Source organism: Mustelus asterias, chromosome 6 (genome assembly GCF_964213995.1).
Source record: "Mustelus asterias chromosome 6, sMusAst1.hap1.1, whole genome shotgun sequence".
Lineage (NCBI taxonomy): Eukaryota > Metazoa > Chordata > Chondrichthyes > Carcharhiniformes > Triakidae > Mustelus > Mustelus asterias.
This window is the reverse complement of record NC_135806.1, coordinates 9,032,845-9,052,866: the sequence shown is the minus strand read 5'-3', so window position 1 is coordinate 9,052,866 and position 20,022 is coordinate 9,032,845. Positions and strand designations below refer to the sequence as shown.

At 40.5% G+C, this 20,022-nt stretch overlaps 1 protein-coding gene across 2 annotated transcripts in view; it reads right to left on the bottom strand.

Moving 5' to 3' along the window:
• Positions 1-286: 286 nt before the first annotated feature.
• Positions 287-20,022, bottom strand: part of snx30 (sorting nexin family member 30) — a 41,786-nt gene continuing 22,050 nt past the window's right edge. The window contains exons 4-9 of one of the 2 annotated variants that reach the window (XM_078214070.1): positions 19,364-19,522; positions 16,316-16,511; positions 14,804-15,003; positions 13,570-13,656; positions 5,604-5,756; positions 287-3,529 (exon numbers count right to left, since the gene is read on the bottom strand). In XM_078214070.1, the coding sequence (XP_078070196.1) occupies positions 3,455-3,529; positions 5,604-5,756; positions 13,570-13,656; positions 14,804-15,003; positions 16,316-16,511; positions 19,364-19,522 (870 nt within the window). In that variant the 3' untranslated portion in view covers positions 287-3,454. The remainder of the gene's footprint in view (positions 3,530-5,603; positions 5,757-13,569; positions 13,657-14,803; positions 15,004-16,315; positions 16,512-19,363; positions 19,523-20,022) is intronic. The other variant, XM_078214071.1, reaches the window with a different exon arrangement.

Sequence of the window (20,022 nt, the reverse complement as noted above, 5' to 3'; positions counted from 1 at the left end):
AGCAGCATCACTAACACTTGACATTGTGCATCAGGTTTTGCAGCATTTTAAACCATACCAACGACCCCAAAAATTGGATATAAATCACATTTTAAAAAGATCCTCTTTACATGCAAGAGATACAATTTTTCAGGCTGCGTCAACATTCACCAATGCTGATGCCTCAAGCTACATCCCCCGGTTCGATATCATCTCATTCCATGGGCCAGACTGAATTAGTGTGAGCATAGCATAAATTTTACTCATTCCCGAACCTACACCAAATAATAACAGTAATACACAATTTGAATGCGAACAATTTACCCAAGTGTTTATTCAATAGTGTTCAAAAAGCAAAATCCACAGGTACAAGTTGGATTGCAAGAATTGTTGGCATTAGCATAGCACCAAACTTGTGTTAGGGAAAGGGTACAACATTAAATAATCCACACTGATTTCACTAACTACTTACTCCTTCATGATTTATTTCAAAGCTTCATGCTTTAAGGTTCACAGTAAACAAATCCATCTTTCCTCAAACAGAAATTGAGGATTACAATCACTTCAGTCATCAGAAGCGGCTAAACAAAATATTGAATATCTCACATCTGGCAACTCTGTTGTTGAACTGTAATGATGCACAATACGAGAAGGGATCTCTGAATGCACAGGTACATTTTAACACAATGAAACTGTACCACCATCTCCACTAATTAGTGCCAAAAAGCTCATGGTGAAAAAGATTACTGGTACTTTGACATCTCCTCCCTCAAAATTGGAGATAAATTAGTTCCATTAATTGTTTTACATGCATATTGCTATCTTAGCTGGTGGAAACAGCCACATCACTATTAGAACACTAACCAACAGCATGTAAACCTGCCAATATTGAACGACACACTGGTATTTGTTCTTTGCTGGACAAGTGTACCTTTGTAACCCCATTCAAAGTGCTCTCCAGTAGTAGTGTAGGCCATTACAGTTTTAGTTACAACTCTAGCACGAAGATTAACATGTCCCAGAAGTTAGCACCAGGAAAAGCCCATGAGAAGGAATGATTCAAAGCACCGCATACAGTGCTACTTTTCCATAGCACTGATGCCATATGCATCATTTTCAAATGGTTTCCAGCGTTTCACTTGCTCTTTGACCAAATCTGGGTTTCTTCGTGTAAAACATTACCAACATCTTTGAGAAAATGCATTAAAGTTTTGGCACTTTAAGCAAGTTATCACCTATGAACTGCAATAAATTACACCCACTGCACAATGATCAATCTTCAGGTTCAGATTATTTTTAAGTTTGCCATATTAGTATGTACCCAAGTGATTCACAATGTGCCACCAAAGCAGTTACCCTGAATACAAACAGGTACTACTCATCTGAGCAAAAAGTTTTTATTTCCCTGAAACCACTAGTATTATTTCTAAATCTGGACCTTTTCTGTGGCATTAACTCAGGCATGGAATTGGAAGATCCCACTCAGTTTTGAATGAGCTACACCAATTTTGAGTAGGGAAGATTCCAAATTAAGTTGAACTAGTGAACTGGAGACAACCCAAATGTCACAGATACCTCAAATGAGGAACGGATGGGATGTTTCCCCAATCACTTGGTATTTTCAGTTTAATGTATGCATTGAAGTGCTCAAAAGGAAAAATATCAAATGCCTTCATTGTTGGAAACTTACTCCACTTCAAAAACTGCCTAGGCACAAATAAAGACGACAATTCAAATTCATCTTTTGCATTCTTTCATTATGAGCCCTATATTCTCAACAGTTTTAATTTCAGGAGAAGGTTTGGTCAAATGTAATTTCTTCCAAGATGCTGGCAAATCAAGCCAGGGTTATCAGATGCCTGACTTGGTCCTCTGAATACAATAGCATGGGAAAAAATTACACTACAACCAAAACTACAAGTAGCAGTGGTCTGTCAAACCTAATGTTAGTGTTCATTGGACAGGACGCTTCCAAGACCAAAATGCAAGGTTTTTGTTTTTCTTTTAAAAAGGCTTATGCAATGATTGCTCACCTAAAGAGACGAATGCTCAAAAGAAAAAAAAAGACCTTAGTGGGAGAAATTTAAATACAATGACCCACGTGGTGATGTTACAGGAGGCAAAAAAGCAGCAATGTAACCATGCTCCTTAGCAACTTTTCCCATTTTTCCTCAAGAGTTTAGTGTACTGTAGCTATGGAAACAACGCAGCTCACAATTTAGTCCAAAATAAACACCTTAAATTAGCTTATACAAAATATTTCATGCAACAAAGGCACTTTGTATGTATACTCACAATTCGGTTACTGTTTGTTCCCTGGGTGATCTGGTAGCTAACAATATCTCACTGTCTTCAATTAAATATCTAGAATACTCACTTAATTCACATACAAACAAATCTCAACAAGGACAGGGGCGAGTGAGCGATATGATCTTCCCCCCTGCCTGGTCTTGAAAGCATTTATCACAGGGCATGATTTCATAAACCAACTTCATTTTTTTTTTTATACAGACTAAATACGTTACATTGATAAAGATACCACAATGAAGATGTCAATTTTTACAAAAAGTATGTGAAAATAAAACTTGGCAAAATTCGATTAGGAAAAGATATATATAAATTAGACAATGGACTGATAATGGGTGGAGGATACAGTACTCTACAAGTGATCCAAGTGACAAGTGTACATCAATATACTTAAAAAAAAGAGGAATGCTGTCAATGTTCAATTAATGCTGGTCTCAAAAAAGATTTCACCAATACTGTGCTCTAAAAGGGCTCACTGGATTATTTAGTACTCTGCTATCATGGTCTCCGTAACATGCACAAGGTGACCAAGGACATTTAAAAATCATTTTAAGTGCTGACTATAAAGGTAATTGAACAGAAAAGGGAATTTACATCTCAGCTACTTTTCATTTTCTTCCCTTTTGTCTGGGGCCTTAGTATCTCCGCCAATCGACGCCTGGAGCTCTCCTGCAGACATGCCTACTCCAATCTCAACAACAGCTCCGCAGAAATACCAGCCCACACCTGAGTGCACTCAGTTAGTTAAACAGGATGCTGCTATGCATTTATCAAAATGTCTCAAAAACGTCCAAGACTGTTTACGTGTAACAAGTGTTTAAAAAAAAAAAATACAGCACGTGAAGGAGTACAATCAATTACATCAGTCAGGCAGGCAAAGGGCCCCTGTCATATCCCTTACCATCGAGTACTCGCCATGGCCAATAATCAGACCGCGGAAAGTGATGTTAGATAACACCACACGGACAAAAGAAATAAACCTCCACTGAACAGAGAGCACACTTTCCCCAAGACAGCAGAGTATCCAATGTTCTACTGACATACAAAACTTTCTCGGACGTTCCTTCTTCCCCCTCAATGCCCCCCAAATCCCCACCCCCAAAGTGCAACATTCCAATGTGAATTGGGCAAGTGAAGACGGAAAACAACCAACACACGAAAGCAGCAGCTACGAGTGGCTCTCGCTTTTCACTTCGAGCTTGTCTTGTAGGAGAGGAATCACGGATTCCCACGCTGCAAGGCACTGCAAAACAAAAAATGTACAGAAACAAATCAGATTATTAACTAGAACAGGTTCGCCACAGAAAACACAGCATTACCACAAAATACTGGTATATACACAATTTCTCCAGTAACTTCAGAGTCATGCAGTAGAGAAGGTGGCCATTGATCCATCCTGCTTGTACCAGCTCTTGGCTATCCCAATCAATCGAACTCCCAGCTCTGACTAGAAATTTATTTTCTTTTCAGGTGCATTTCTATGGAGGTTATGGGATTGGCAGTAGATTAATTGCTTCTACAGAGAGCTGACACAGAGTGCACCAAATGGCCTCCTTCTGTGCTGCACAATTCTGATACCCCCCATTTATTTTTGAAAATTACTATAAATCTGCTTCCCTGCTGGCAATGTATTCCACACCACAATTTGCTACAGGAAATCTTTTCCTCACGTTACTCTTGGGTTTTTTTATGCCAACCATGAGTGGTCCTGCAGGAAAGCCAAGTGCAGACCAGTTCCCCCTTTCAACACCACACATTCTTAGTGTCTTTAACACAGCGATGTATCCACGGGAGAGTGACTGTAACATGACACCCAAGGGACTACTGGGACAGATGACTAAAAGCTTAATCCAAGAGGTAGATTTTAACTAATTTCTTAAAGTAGGAGGTAGAAAGGTTTAGGAATGGCAGTTACACTGAAATCCAGAGCTTAGGAACTAGGCAGCTGCCACCAGTGGTGCAGCATTTAAAACAGGGTCTGCTCAATGGAAGAGCATTATTGGTGGAGCAGAGGACACTCATGTTGACAGAATTAGCAGAAGGAAGGTGGGGCATAAAATCCAAACAGGTCTCTGCAACTTCTGATAAAAGAATTGGAGATCAATGTCACTGACTGACCCATTCTCTTAAGGAAACATTGCACTTTTTATTTGAACTGAGATAAAGTACTCAGAATTCAAAGTATTCTACGTGCCATGGTTCAAGGACTTATTTTTAAAAATCAACTGGTTGAAACTTTCCACAGGTCAAATGCCGGAAGGAATGGAGACTCTATTTTTGTTAATTAAACCACACTATGGGCAACAGAGACACAAATGGGAGGCTCATACACAGAAGGAAGGACGTAGTTTAACAGTATAGAGTGTAACTGCCATCAAAGGATCAATTATTTTAAAATTGATGTTTCTAGGGCACTAAATTTCAGGACTACATATTTCTCCATCTTCTTTACATAGTTAGAAGGGGTGGCAGAGTGGTTAGCACTGCTGCCTCACAGCACCAGGGACCCAGGTTCAATTCCCAGCTTGGGTCACTGTGGAGTTTGCACATTCTCCCCCGTGTCTGTGTGGGTTTCCTCCACGTGCTCCGGTTTCCTCCCACAGTCCGAAAGATGGTTAGGTGGATTGGCCTTGCTAAATTGACCCTTGATGTCAGGGGGACTAGCTAGGGTAAATGCACGGGGTTATGGAGATAGGGCCTGGGTGGGATTGCAGTTGGTGCAAACTCAATGGGCTGAATGGCCTCCTTCTGCACTATAGGATTTCATGCCTGGAGCTCAGATTCCCAATTATGAAACCTAGGAACAGGAGTTGGCCATTCGGTCCTAACCAAGTTCTGTGAAGGCTGATCTTATATTCCATCCACTCAATATGGTTCCATATTCCCGAATACTGCAAATTAGGCTAAAAAAAGATTTTTCAAATGCCCCACAACCTCAAAAGCTTGTTGTGGGAACAGAGATCCAGCTATCCTGCGTGAGGATGTGCTATCACACCATAACAGCCAAACTGTAATTGGAGGGTTGCTTGAAGAGCTGCTGAAGAGCCTGTGGATACTGGAGTGATATCAGAGTGCGCCCTTACATGCATGGGTAACCAAAGATGCAGATTGCACCCAATGCCATAGCTTCCTGTGAATAATCAGTTCCCACTAAGCCAAACTCTACAACTTCTGATTGAAGCATCAACAACATCCTGAAAATCCAGGAAAGAGGCAAAATGGTAAAATTCCAATTGTGGGTTGTGTTTAGTGGGTTAACAGAGCACGTGTACACTCTCACATTGTTCAACTCATATTCCAGTAAAGGGAAACTATACCTTCTCGTAATACTGGATGTTCTTGTCTGCCATTCCCATCAACAACTGCCGAAAGTCCTGTCTCTTGTTGCTTTGCCACCGATCCCAGTCTGCCTTCAGATCAGCATTGAAGCACTCCACACGGTCCTGGCACTTTTCAACATTTGTTGGGGTCTTTGGATAAAAAAAAACACTTAATCATAAATACTTGCTACATTTTTCAAATTCTACTTAACTAGCATCTCCAGCTCAGTATCAGCAGACAATACTGAAGACCATCAGAAGGATAGGCACATTAAACTGTATTTGGAATAAAAGAGATGGATACGAAATTGGCCAAGTTTCAAGAAACAGGCAATAGCGGCTAATGGATATTTCGCAGACCAGAGGAAGGATGGTCATGGCATTTCCCACAGGGGGCCTGTTTTAAGACTCTTGCTATTCCCGATGGATATTTGTGACCTAGGTGTGTGTACAGGGCATAATTTCAGAATTTGTGCATGATGAGAAACAAGGAAGCATTGTGCGCTGAGAGGAGCGAAATGGAAAACTTCAGGAGGACAAAGACATGTTGGTGGACAAGTGGCAGACCAAGTTCAATGTGGTGAAACGTGAAGGAATTGGTTTTAGTAGGAAGAATACAGAGTGGTTAGCACTGCTGCCTCAGTGCCAGAGACCCGGATTCAATTCTGGCCTTGGCTGACTGACTGTCTATACAGAGTCTGCATGTTCTTGGCATCTGTGGGTTTCCTCCCACCGCCCAAAGATGCACAGGTCACACTCCAAAAGAAAAAAAAGCACAAGATCTGACTAGTGTCTATATTTAGACAGGCAGACTGCTCAGCTAACTACCCAGAGCAGTCTGAGTGAGTGTGATTGAGGGCAGAATACCAGTTGGAACAATGCTCAAGGTTGCTCACAGACAGGACACACTGCATAACACTATCAAAACATTCAACCTCATAATTGCTACCAATGGCACTGATGGTCTAAACTGGAGTTGTTCCCCGTATTGGCACAAACCTCACTCACCCCAATGATTCTATCCTCATTCAGAACTTCAAACAAGTGAATCAACTTGTGTAACTCCATTTGTTACCGTATTTGCATTGAACCCTTTCAGCCCATACCAACTCTCCAAAAGAGCATCTTACCAACAATCACCCCCACACATTTACCATGGCTAATCACCCCAACCTACACATCTTTAGACACCAAGGGGTAATTTAGCATGGCCAATGTATCCTAACCTGCACATGTTTGGACTGTGGGAGGAATCCAGAGGAAACTCACGCAGACACGGGGAGAACATGTAAACTCCACACAGACAGAGGCTGGAATTGTACCCAGGTCCCTGGCACAGATACAGCAGTGTTAACCCTGCCAAATCACCAATGATGATAAATTAGCATTTATAATACCTCAGGTGCACAATAATCAGGTTTTTGCCAGAATTAGGAAACCCAAAATAAAAGCTTGCTTTTGGAGTAGAAAACAGAAAATTTCAAATATTTTCACAACTTTTAATCACATTGCCACAAACATTGTGACACATTCCACAGCAGACTATTCAAATATTCAAAGGACTATTTGCATTCATCCCAAAAGCATTCTCTTGTGAAAACTCTGAAGAAACATAAATTTCAGATTTAACCACAAAACATAAACAAAAGGAAAAGAAATTTACTCTGGATAAGGCGGTTTCTCTTCACTTCAAGTATAATTTAGCAATTGCCGTTTAGATTAAAATCTGCAAGAAAACAAACTGAACTCCCAGCTCAGATTTCCTTTTGATTTATTATTGTCACAAGTAATAAGTGAAAAGTATTATTTCTTGCGCACTATACAGACAAAACATACCATTCATAGAGAAGGAAACGAGAGAGTGCAGAATGTAGTGTTACAGTCATAGCTAGGGTGTAGAGAAAGATCAGTTTAATGCAAGGTAAGTCCATTCAAAAGTCTGACAGCAGCAGGGAAGGAGCTGTTGAGTCGGTTGGTACGTGACCTCAGACTTCCTGATCACCAAGGAGCAGAAGTAGCCAGCTAATCATGTTTTTGCAGCTTGGAAATCACACTGCCCATTTTATCAGTATTCCCTGATCAACATTTCAAACATTTTTTGCCAACCCCAGTTACACAGAAAAATGAGGTTTTCATTCAACATCAAGAGATGGAGCAAAGATGATACACAAGTTAACCTGTATGTGGAAATAGTTGGTTAACACATTGGTCAGAATGAAAACTTGTTAAATGAATAATTTTGCAAAGGAACATATTTAACTGGTCAATTCTCTTATCTAACTGAAACTGCTGCACGACATTTGATTAAGAATTTAACAATGGAATACACAGTGGTTTGCAAAATGAAAGTATTGTAAAAAAAATCATTGAGTTATAAGTCACTTGCTTCATAAACTTTAAAACACTAATATGAAAGTTAAGTTTATTTTAAAATTTGTGTCATAAGTAGGCTTACATTAACACTGCAATGAAGCTACTGTGAAAATCCCCAGTCACCACACTCCGGCACCTGCTCAGGTACACTGAGGGAGAATTTAGCATGGCCAATGCACCTAACCAGCATGTTTTTGGGATTGTGGGAGGAAACCAGAGAATCAAAGAGATTTGATTTATTGTCATATGTATTAGCATATAGTGATAACTATGGTTTCTTCGACACTATACAAAGCATACCATTTATAGAGAACGAAAGGAGAGTGCGCACAATGTAGTGTTACAGTCATAGCTAGAGTGTAGAGAAAGATCAACATAATGCAGGGTAGGTCCATTCAAAAGTCTGATGGCAGCAGGGAAGAAGCTGGTCGAGTCAGTTGGTACGTGACCTCAGACTTCTGTATTCCCCCCCCCCTCCCCGATGGAAGGTGGAAGAGAGAATGTCCGGGGTGCGTGGGGTCCTTAATTATGCTGGCTACTTTGCCGAGGCAGTGGGAAGTGTAGACAAGTCAATGGATGGGAGGCTGGTTTGCGTGATGGATTGGACTACATTCACGACCTTTGGGAGGGAAAGACCAGGATAGGTTGTTGGCGATCAGGAGGAAACCCACGGACTGTCACTCAGGCCAGGAACTGAACCAAGTCCCTGGCACTGATGCAGCAGCTAACCACCGTCCCACCCCAAAAAGGGGTAGTGTAACAACTTTTAAAAATACACCAAATCCTTTAGTAATTTCACTCTGGGAATCTTTCAGCCAATGTCACAATTATTTTCACCTGATCATCAAGAGCAAAACACCTTCTTTCTCAGCAGCATGCTATTATTTACAGGGACAGAGCCAATTTCCTTGCTTCTACCTTTGGCAGTTGAGCCTTCAGCTGTCTAGGTCTAAGCAACAGAATTCCCTCCCCAAAATGCTCTCGCCAAGTTCCTGGGTCACCTTTCATGTATTTCATGCATCTGGTAAACCTACTGTGGAGCAACAGCCAAATACTGTTGGTGCTCAAAACATCAAAAAAGTCTGGAAAAACTCAGGCCTGGCAGCACCTATAGGAAGAGAGGAATACAGTTCACGTGGAGTGGAGTAGAACTCTTCATTAGAGCAGAAATGTTAACTGTTTCTCCCTGTCTACATGTACTGCCAGACCTGCTAAGTATTCCCCACATTTTCTGCTTCCATTTCAGTGAAGCACTGGGATTTGAGCATGTGAAAGACATTGTATAAAATGCAACTCCTTGTTGGACACCCAAAAAAAAATATGCACAGGGTGCACGAAGCACAAAACTGAGCATTTACACCCAATAAATTGATTTTCACACCCTAAGAATATTTTGTACAAACAGCCAAAAGTGCTCAAGTCACAGCAGCTAGAAGATGAACAAGACTTAAACAGCACTGAATAGCTACCAAGGCAACTTTCATATCAAGTGAAAAACACTTGTAGGAAACATTTAACAATCTGATTTGCAAAGGGGACTCAGTAAGGTGAGCAGCTCAACACAAACCCAGACTTTTGCAGTACATTTGAATGTATTAGTCGCTTACCGGGGACATCCGTGGGTGGACAAAATAGTAAAAGGGATTTGTGCAGGGAAATGTTATTCTTTTTTCTAACCGAATTATTAACTTGAGAACTCAACTGTAGTAGTTCCATTCCTAGTGTCAGTTCCACAGCACCACTTGAAGCGAGGCAAGCAAAGCTTGTACCTGTGCATTTGTCCTCTAGAGGTCAGTATGGTTCTATTAGTCTGTATGCAAAATCTAAAAGGACAAAATGGGCAGGCGTCCGTGTAGCTATTAATGAATATCGTAATCAGATCTGGTCTGCATTGTAGAAACCTTTGGCCCAGCACCATATCGTCAAATCCAGATAATATTTCCAATTAAAATCTATGCGGTCAGCCTTCAATTTTCAAAGTTCATAATGGACCACCAGGATTCTGTTCTTAATTTTTAAATAAATCACGTTACAGTCGAATAGGAAACAGTTCCCCCAGGCTAAACTCTGGTGTGTCCAATAGTGTTGCTTTACATGGTGACTTTCACCTGGGTTACATAATGAATGTATGGTCTTCATTTTGTAAAGTTAACAGTAAGAGTGAGATTGCACAATATCCCATTGTCTTGCAAAAGGATACACCAGGTTTATAACCTAACACATCTATAGCTAACCGCTGTACCAGCCTAATATCTGTGCTAAGATGCACCACACATTACAAAAGGAATGTGCACTATAGCCACTCCAGGTAGCAAACAATTAATTAATCCTCTGTTGAGAGCAGCAGGATATCCTGAACAATTTCTGTTTCAGGCACCCAGCTCGTGGGTTTTAAGTAAGGTTAAAGAGATGTTTAAGTTTACTTATTAGCGTCACAAGTAGGCTTACATTAACCCTGCAATGAAGTTACTGTGAAAATCCCTTAGATGGGGAAGCCTCATTAAAATTCACTTTGGGTTCAGGGAAAGTTACCAAAACCTCGGGAAGATTGTTTCTCAGATTTACCTCTAACGTAGGTATCTCCCTCGAGAACCAACTAGTGCCCCTGTCCAACGCAGGGCAAATTGCACAAGGTCTATGGAAGGAATGAGGTTCCTGGGCCAGGTGACCTGTCCATGTTTAATCATATCAATTAGTTAGTTGAGAAGTGAATTAGAATATTCTGTAATAACTCCACTTTCAATTCATGCACTTCAACTGTTTCTCTTTTGTGGATGTGGGCATCACTGGCAAGGCCAGATATATATCTTTAAGTGCTCTTGGTGAGTCACATCTCAACTAAAGCTGACAGCTCCAAAGCAAAAAAGACATTCTACTGTAAAACAACTGGGAATGTTAACCTATTGGAATCATGTACAAGGTCAGTATATTAAAAAGGTACATAATAGTTGCATGTGGGTTTGCATTTATCTTATTCCTACCTACCTCCGGTAGCCCCTTTAAGAAGAATCCTCAAACACACTTGCATACCCCAAGCAGCCTCTTCCATATTGTTACAAAACTGGGACTTCACAAGATGTTTAAAAGGTCTCCTTTAACTTGAAGGGTAAAACAATGCTCTGGGATAGGGGTGGTCATACTAAACATCTTTCCTGAGACAGAGCCATGTGACATGGTTGTCATGGGAAAAAGAAACACCTAAATCAAAAATCTGAAAATCAACTGATAGTTTGCTACTGTCAAAGTGTGAAAACTGACAGCTGCCATTTGGCCAGGAACCGACATAGAAAAATGCATCTCTTATTGCGAAGAGCAATGAACAACCAAGCAGGATGCTGGTGAGAGTTGGTTCTCTGTCGAAAAGATGACAATGGCACAGACAGGACATTGAGATTTCCAGTATAAGAATTTGCCACGGTAGGAATTGCTCGTGGAGTAGTCAGGCTGAGTGGGACAATTTCTGTAAGACACCGATAGCTGCAACAAGGCACGGCAAGAAGTGAGCCTGCTAGAAAACTGGGAGTAACTTGGAATGGATTCTTCTACTGCTACCCAGTGAATAGTGTTGGAAGGCTTACCTTGATTGCGCTAGTTAATATGAAAACACTTCAGGTTGATGCATTAATTGCCAGTTTTGATTTATATTGATTACAGTAAATGTCTTAAAACAGGAATAGAGTCCTTTGATTTATTTCTATTAGGATATTCAGCTCTTTAAAAAGGTTCAGGGTGGGGTAAAGTTTTTTTTTAAAAATTCGTCACAAGTAGGCTTACATTCACTCTGCAAAGAAGTTACTGTGAAAATCCCCTGGTCGCCACACTCCGGCACCTGTCCAGGTACACGGAGGGAGAATTTAACATGGCCAATGCACCTCACCTGCATATCTTTGGACTATGGGAGGAAACCGGAGCATCCAGGGGAAACCCACGCAGACATGGGGAGAACGTGCAGACTCCACACAGACAGTGACCCAATGCAGAAATCGAACCCGGGTCTCTGGCGCTGTGAGGCAGCAGTGCTAACCATTGTGCCACTGTTTCCAGTCCCTCCCACCACCATGATCATCCGATCCTGCTGAAAGTCATGGGCTTTTGGCCAAGCCACAGAATCTGCCGCAGCAGGTTGCACCAGAACATCCCAGGTTTGGCAGCTGCATCACCTCAGTCAGAAGGTTTTGAGTTCAACTCCCACTCAAAACCAGGGCACAAGAATCCAGGATTTACCCTGGAGCTGCACTGTTTTTCAGATGTGACACTAAACCAAGGCCCTTCCTGCCTCTCAGGTGGACACAAAAGACCCCTTTGTACAATTTTGAAGAACAGGATATCTCTTGTGCTCTGGCCAATGTTTATCCCCAAATCTGCTCATCAACCTACACAGTGTGCAAATTAGCAGAGGCATTTCCTACATTGCAAGAGTGTCTACACTTAAAACAAGTGTAAATTTCTTTAACACATGCCAAGTAAATACAAATCTTTGTTTTAAACAAGGACAGAAGGCAAGTTACTCTCCAGCATAGTCTCAAGAGTGCATGTCGAGCCAAGATTTGCAAAGACTTGGCATACACTCATTTAAATCAGTTGGACCTTACTGCAGAGACTGGAGTGTGAATTTGAACCTCAAACTGGCAGAAATGGATGAAGACAGACCAACCTGAACTCTATCGGAAACAAGAAACTGAGCATGTTCCAGGGAAAGTGCCTTTTGCCAAGAGCAACCACGGTATTAAAAGCTTGCGACTGCTGCAAAACATTAATCTTATTTTAAATGCAAGGTTTATGAAAAATGCCAAAAACTTGTTCTTTGGCACTTTTAATGTTAAAAAAAAAAATCAAGGTCTTAAGGAACATTATAGAATAGAATTAATCACCAAAAGATGGTTGAAAGCTAGGCCAAAGACCTTTACCGAACCCAAAAGGCAGAAGGTAGAAAAGTGGAAGGGTTTAGGGAAGGAGTTTGAGAGCTTAGAACCCAAGCAGTTGAAGACACCAAAGGTGGAAAAATTAAAAAGGCAATGATGATGTCAGAATTAGGGGTGAACATGTATCTGAGTTTGGTAGGGCTAGAGGGGCTTAGAGATAGGGAGATAGAGGGGTTTATGAGGCAACACTTAAATAGATTGTGTTGGGCAAGAGTTTAAGGGATTATGGAACCAAGACAAGTAGATGGAATGGAGATACCAATCACACTTGATCTAATTGAATGGTGGAATAGATTCAAGAGGCTGTTGAACGCCCTCCTCCTTTTCCAGATTCCCCATATAACACCTACTACTTACTAACAATATTATTGGCCTCTCCAAATAAACAAAAGGCAAGTTGGTGTGTCAATTTGTGCCTAAATCAGACATTTGGTGCTGTGAACCTAGATCCCAGGCCCTTTTGGAACTGGTTCCTGGAATTAAAACAGAAAAGGCGGCCCATCTCAGTAGTTTGTACCAGATCTCAGTCCAGACTAAGGCATGACAGGATAGTTTGCAAAGCATTGTGCCGCACAAGCAGCCTATTGCTCGTTATAACCCAACAGCTAAACACACACTGACATGGATCTGGGGGCCAAATGGCCTGTTAAATAGTGAAAGGTACTCACCCCTTGCCTCTCTTCTTTCTTGCAAGCAGCAGTTTCGAGTTTGGCCTCATACTCCGCTTGCACTTGGTCTCTTTTCCTAAGCACATTCTAAACAAAAATGAACAAATAGGCTTTGAATCTTGGCCATGTGTCAGCAACCATCTTGCCAAGGCCCAGCATTAACAATACATGCGATGTAATCCGCAACACAAATGACAAGTTATGTTAAGCTTCATAAATTTTGATTACTGAGCAGTAATCGACAAATTAGTGCAAATCTTTTTCACTCCAGAGGGGCACATACAAATAAATCACGCTCTCTGGACAGATGTTGCCTACAAGTCAGGATTTATGTGCTGGCTTTCAGAGGAATGCAAATAGTGAACTGAAATTTTCATGCAAAACAACATTAGACATATCTGTGAACCAGTAATATGGAAAATACATCTTCAGTCCTCAAAGAAGTCTTACAACACCAAGTTAAAGTCCAACAGTCTATTTGGAATCACAAGCTTTCGGAGCGCTGCTCCTTCATCAGGTGAGTGCTCAAAATTCAATCATTTGAGGTGCTTTTGCACATGTAACTCAAGTCTAATTTGAACCCATGGAGTTTCTGAATTACAAGTTATAGGATTAGCTTGTAACCCAGAATATTGAGATTTCAGGACATTGCATATCAAATTATCACATTAAGTTATTCTCTATACAAAGTCCTAGCAAAATAACAACAACAAGTTCAAATCCTACCACAGTAGCCATGGCATCTAAATCCAATTAATTAAAGTCAGCAATTAAATGGCTAGCACCAATAATGGAACTACCAGATTGTCATCAAAACTCATCTGGTTTATTAAAGTCCTTTAAAGGAAGAAAATCTGCCTTCTTTACCCGGTCTGGCCTATTTGTGACTCCAGGCCCACAGCAACGTGGTTGACTTTTAACTACCCTGTGAAACATCTTCGCAAACCGTTCAGTTATATTTAAAAAGTTCTCTTAACTCCACTTTCACAAGGACAAATCAGTGATGAGTAAGAAATGTTGGCAACACCCACAAATGAACAGAGGATAGAACTTGAGCAGGCCATTCAGCCCTTCAAGCCTGTTCCACAAATGAGAACATAAAGCAACTCATATTTCAATGATGGAGTAAAGCAAAACAAACATATTCCAAAGTCCATCAAAAATATGAATCACAGGTAAATATCACAACCTTTGGCTTGAAAAAAAAGGGCTGATGTGATGAAATTTCTCTTACCTTCATGGATTCTATGTAGAGTACATATTCGCGAAGGACAGGAAGGAAGTCATCAGACATGTCCTCAGATAGGTCTTCTAGAGTTATGCAGCAGCTGCCAATACAATTTGACACCCCATTGAGGGGCTTGTTTAGTTCTTCTTCTATAGCAGACCAGGAGGAGTAAATGGGTCCATATTCTCGAAACTCCACCAAGTATTCTAAATAATTAGCACAAGGAAATTCGAAATAAAAAGTCAAGCAAGATCAAACCTTGTATGGCAACACATGCACTGCTTTGAATACAAAGTATTACACTCTTTCTACCCACCTTCCCTCACTGTGTTCTGCATTAATACCTTCCCATTCTGATTAAAGCTCATGCATTTTTCCTTTCCCATATAACTGTTGCAGTCAACATGCTCTTGCTGTGTTTCAGATTATCAGCAGAACTGTGCATGTGTCACCTTAGTTCAATAGTAGCACTCTTTTCAATCAGGTCATGGGTGAAAGTCCCAGCCCAAACGGATCGCTCAGTACAGCACTGAGGGTTTGCTGTACTTTTTGAATATAGATTAGTGTTAGTCATTGGTCTGTGGGACGTTGTGTGCAAGTTGGCTATCAGATTGGATTGCAATCATAAAAAACTGGATATGAGGCACTTTAGAATATTGGAGGACAAGAAAAATGCTTAGGCAAATTCAAAAATCAATCTGTACACTTAGGCACTGTGGTTAAATATGGAGGGGGGGGGAAGAAAGTCACTAACAGATGACTTCCCTCACACAGGTTCATGGTCTGTAAGCTCGCATTTGTTTCTGTAATTTCCCCAAGCAATATCCCCCATCAATCACACCTGGAATAGATTTTACACAATTTCTGTGTTGCAGGAAGTGGTAATGCGGGTTTAAAATGGGCTTGGTAAACAGACTATTTGCTTAGCTATAAAATTCAGTTTGTCTGCGAGCTCTGCCAGCTACAGCTCCCTCCCTTGCCTTCCAATCCATTTATTAACACCACTGTGCTGACCAGACACACTGGTGTAGGATTCCTCATTCTGTACTGATGTTTGCTGAAGGCGGCAATGGAAACTGAATTACAGAAATCAGTGCAAGCACAAAAATGCACCTTAACGGTTGCCAGATGCATCTAGTTGATGCTACAGGGAGGATGGGATGAATTTCGGCTGACAGCAGCATTCAAAATAGTTAGGATTTCATGCGACAAGACAGCTAGCTTCTAAAAGAGCTAGGATACTAGGATAAGAGGCCAACATGTTATCACTACAACCACCACTAAATAGAAAATGCTCTGACTGATATTAACTTGGGACAGGGCAAGGGAGATAAACATAAAACTGTAACAGCAATGAGAGTCTGTGAACAGGGAGGAAGTGTTTATTTTGGGGACTCCAACCACTCAGGAAGGAGTTACAAGGCACCCTACCAAAAAATTAACCAGAATGAAATTGGTGCTTAAAAGATCTTACATCCAACCAAGTTCCAAGGCAGGGGCGGGTTTCCAGCATCTTACCCGCTTGCTCTTTGACTATCCTCTGTGCAATTCGGTCAATTGTCCCCAGCTTCTGAGAAAACGTGTCCAAGTAATCCCCCATAGCAGCAAACTCCACAGGCCGACTTCTCAACTTGTAACCTCCAGTAACGTATTTTACAGACTCCCCCATCTTTGTGATAAAAGCTAGACCTTGCTTTTTATAAGGATTCAGGTCCTATACAGGTGAAACCCAAAAACCACCAAGTTAGTTTTTGTTTTTAAGTTTATTCATGAGATGTCGCAAACAAACAAGAACATTCTTTACTCTGGTCAGGAATGCAAACAATTTTATGCAATGAGGCTGTGATGAACTGGACTTGAAAGTGTAAAATTTCTTCTACTGCCCCAACTTTCAAAGAGAATCAAATACTCAATGGAAAAAATTGCAGGTCTAAGGAGAAAAGGACAGGCAGCTAAGATAAAAGGCTTCAAGTTTGGGTCATCCCCAGTGTTGTCACAAGACAAGATTTTGGGGTCATTTTTGCAGCAATGGCTGCCATGAAGGATTGATTTTGGAAGCTGTAAGGTCCTTTTAAATCCTCTCTTTTGTTGATGGGTATGAAGGAGTGAGTGTTAGGCACACCCAACTCCTTAACTGAAGTCTCCCACCAGCCCCGTTCAATTCTCACCCACCTCCCAGATTTTGACCCAGAGGTAAATACAACAACAAAAAAATCACTTGGAAAGGATGCAATCGACTCCTGTACTTGGATAAAAGCAAGATACTGTGGTTGCTTGAATCAGAAACAAAAAGCTGGAAAATCTCAGGTCTGACAGCATCCATGGGGAGAGAATAGAGCCAATGTTTCAAGGCTGGATGACCCTTCATCAGAGCTCAGTAACTGTGTCCTGTGTTTGGATTTTTCCAATAAAGTAATTAGGTTAATTCACAACAGTAATTGAATCCTTGCCATTTAGCACAATATTACAAAACTCAAATCACAAGTTTTAGCACATAACTAAATTTTGCCAAAGTTTTCCAGTCGTAACAAAATGAAGTTAGAATCCGTAAGAGGCTTACTTGGTATGGAGCAGATGTTAGTAATTTTGTAGTAGGGTTTCTTGTCTACAACATCAAGAATTAAGTACTAACCACATATCAAAATTCAATCAGTTTACATTAACAAAGGTGGGAATTAAGGGCCTCAGCTCCTTGGAAGATCACGTGGAATTTATCCTAGTTTTATATAAAATTCTTCTGTGCCAACGATGTCTTGGTATGTTATCCATGACTATTAACTCAGCAACAAAAAAAAGTGTTAGAAAAGATTCTTTGGCAGCTATTTGATGGTATGTGTGGTGGCACCCACTGATCAAGATTTTAAGCTTGTGGTTAAATTATCCTGATAAATACAATTAACAGCAAGTACATGCTGTATGAACTCAAAAGCTGATCTTTACTGATATATTTGGTGACCCAAGGCAAGTTAGTGCGTTGTGAAACATGCATTTTACTCAATTCCCAAGAACCATGAAACAACAATGACATTTCATACAGTTTAAGACACGAGTCATAATTCTTTACATTCAGGTGATTGCTTTAATGGTCGTGACCATGCTAAGAGCAGATGTTTGATTTTATTAGGATTATTTGAATTGCCCTGGATTAGTATTTCTTTTACATGAATGTAGGAAACTACATGAGGTTTTGTGACTAGTTGGCTACATGTTATTCCTGAATTCAAAGAGACTGGATTAATTGTACAAAACATTGGATTTTTTTTAAAAATCCAATTTGTTCAAGGTTTTGCTCCTTACAAGTTTCATGTTGCCAAAAGTTAGACATCTCCCAGATGAACGGCTTTTTCCATCTGCTTAGAGAATGTGTTTGAATCCATCAGCCTATAATTATATTCCTACAGTATGTGATAGCATCCATATTACACATTTCTGCCATGCTCAAAAGATCAGAACTCTACTCGTTCCCCTAATTTCAGTGTGATACTTATCCTCCCCACTTAGTTTCACTCTTTTTAAAAGAATTTGGGAACCAGAAAGGGCCATTTTATTCAGCACACACTACAATGCCCATTTTCCAACTAGTTAATTTCCTTCAGCCTTATCTTACTAAGTGGCATTTCAAACAGGCAAGGAAGTACAGAGAGGCTGGAGACTTTGAACTGCCTTTAAAATGCGATGGAGCAAGATTTATGTCCTTGCTTCGGAAATACCTGGACACAGCCACAATGGCTAAAATGGGTTGGGAAATTGGCTGGCTCCATTAAGGGTATGTGAACTTCCTCACCTGAATTTCCTGCTCTGTACCTGGATGATTCAATATGCCTGGCAGGGGAAGAGTCAATGATCAGGCAGATTGATCTCCCAGGCTTGGGTAGAGTCACCTGATGCAACCTTTCAAAGCCATCTTGACCTTTTGGTCAAGATCAAGCGTCAGATCAAGCCCAGAGTGGGGTGCAATGCCTCATCTTGGATTTTATTTGTCTCTCTTGTGGGGACCATGAATTGGATTCAATTCGAAATTGTTTTTTTGGATGGAAGGAAAATTTGAAAAATATGCCCAGTTAGGAACACAAAACAAATCTGCACCAATTTTGTTTTAAAATTCAATGAGAATACTAAATATTTAGATTGTGAATCCTTTAACCTCAAGTTCGGAGTGATAATTAAATTTGCACAACTGTTTCCCATTGTTCAGCTTTAGGTTTTAGAAGGACAAGTGGACATGCAAAGACAGGTGGTGGCAGCCTCTTACATTGACAGGAGTGTTAAATTAGAGCTGTTCTTAGTAATAATTCAGTTTAAAACTTTAAAATGGATAATAGTGATTTGTATTGCATTTTAATGCCAGTTTACCATTGCAAGAAACTCCATTTCACAAATTGGTTAAGTCAATAAAGCCAATTGCCACCTATTGTTCAACACCAAATATTCCTGCATCAATTATTTTGATCATGTACCAGTTAAAACCAATATTTCACATTCAATAAACCACACCTCTCGGTCGTGATCTTTCTGCAAAGAACTTTTAACCTTCACCTCCCCTCTCAAGGATTTAAATCCCCATACCTTTACCGTAAGAAAAACATTGAAGTTGTCATTGAAGGAGAGAACAGGATGATCTGCGATTCTTTTCAGAAACTTGTCTAGTGCTTTCCTCCTAGTCTCCACAAAGTCTTCTGAAAAACGATCCACCACTCCCTTCACTACAAACTTTTCTGGAAGCGGCTGCAAAGAGGAAAAGTGTCTCAATTACTAAATGAAATTGATGGTTTTTGACACCTCAGATATTAAAATACACAAAGGTACACATGAAATAGACAACTCTTATAGGCTGCCCTAATACTCACTCCTGTGTATAACTATCAGAAGAGATTGAATAGGCTGGGGCTAGAGAGAGGTGACCTGATAGGAGCCTTTAAAATTATGAAGGGGTTTGACAAGGTTTACAGGAGAAGATGGTGTTAACATTTGTTGGAAAGTCTAAAAGCAGAGACCAGATAGTTATGAATAAATCCATTAAGGAACTTATTTACTCCAGAGTAATAAGAATATGGGCCTCATCAACACATGAAGCAGCAGCAGCTTATAAAATAAGATGGTTTGAAAGAAAAATAGTATATGTTGATAAATTTAGATTAAGGTGGGGAGGAGACTTGTGTAGACTGTACACACCAGCATAGACCTGTCGAGTTGAATGGCCAACTTCTGTGCTGTAAAATTCTATG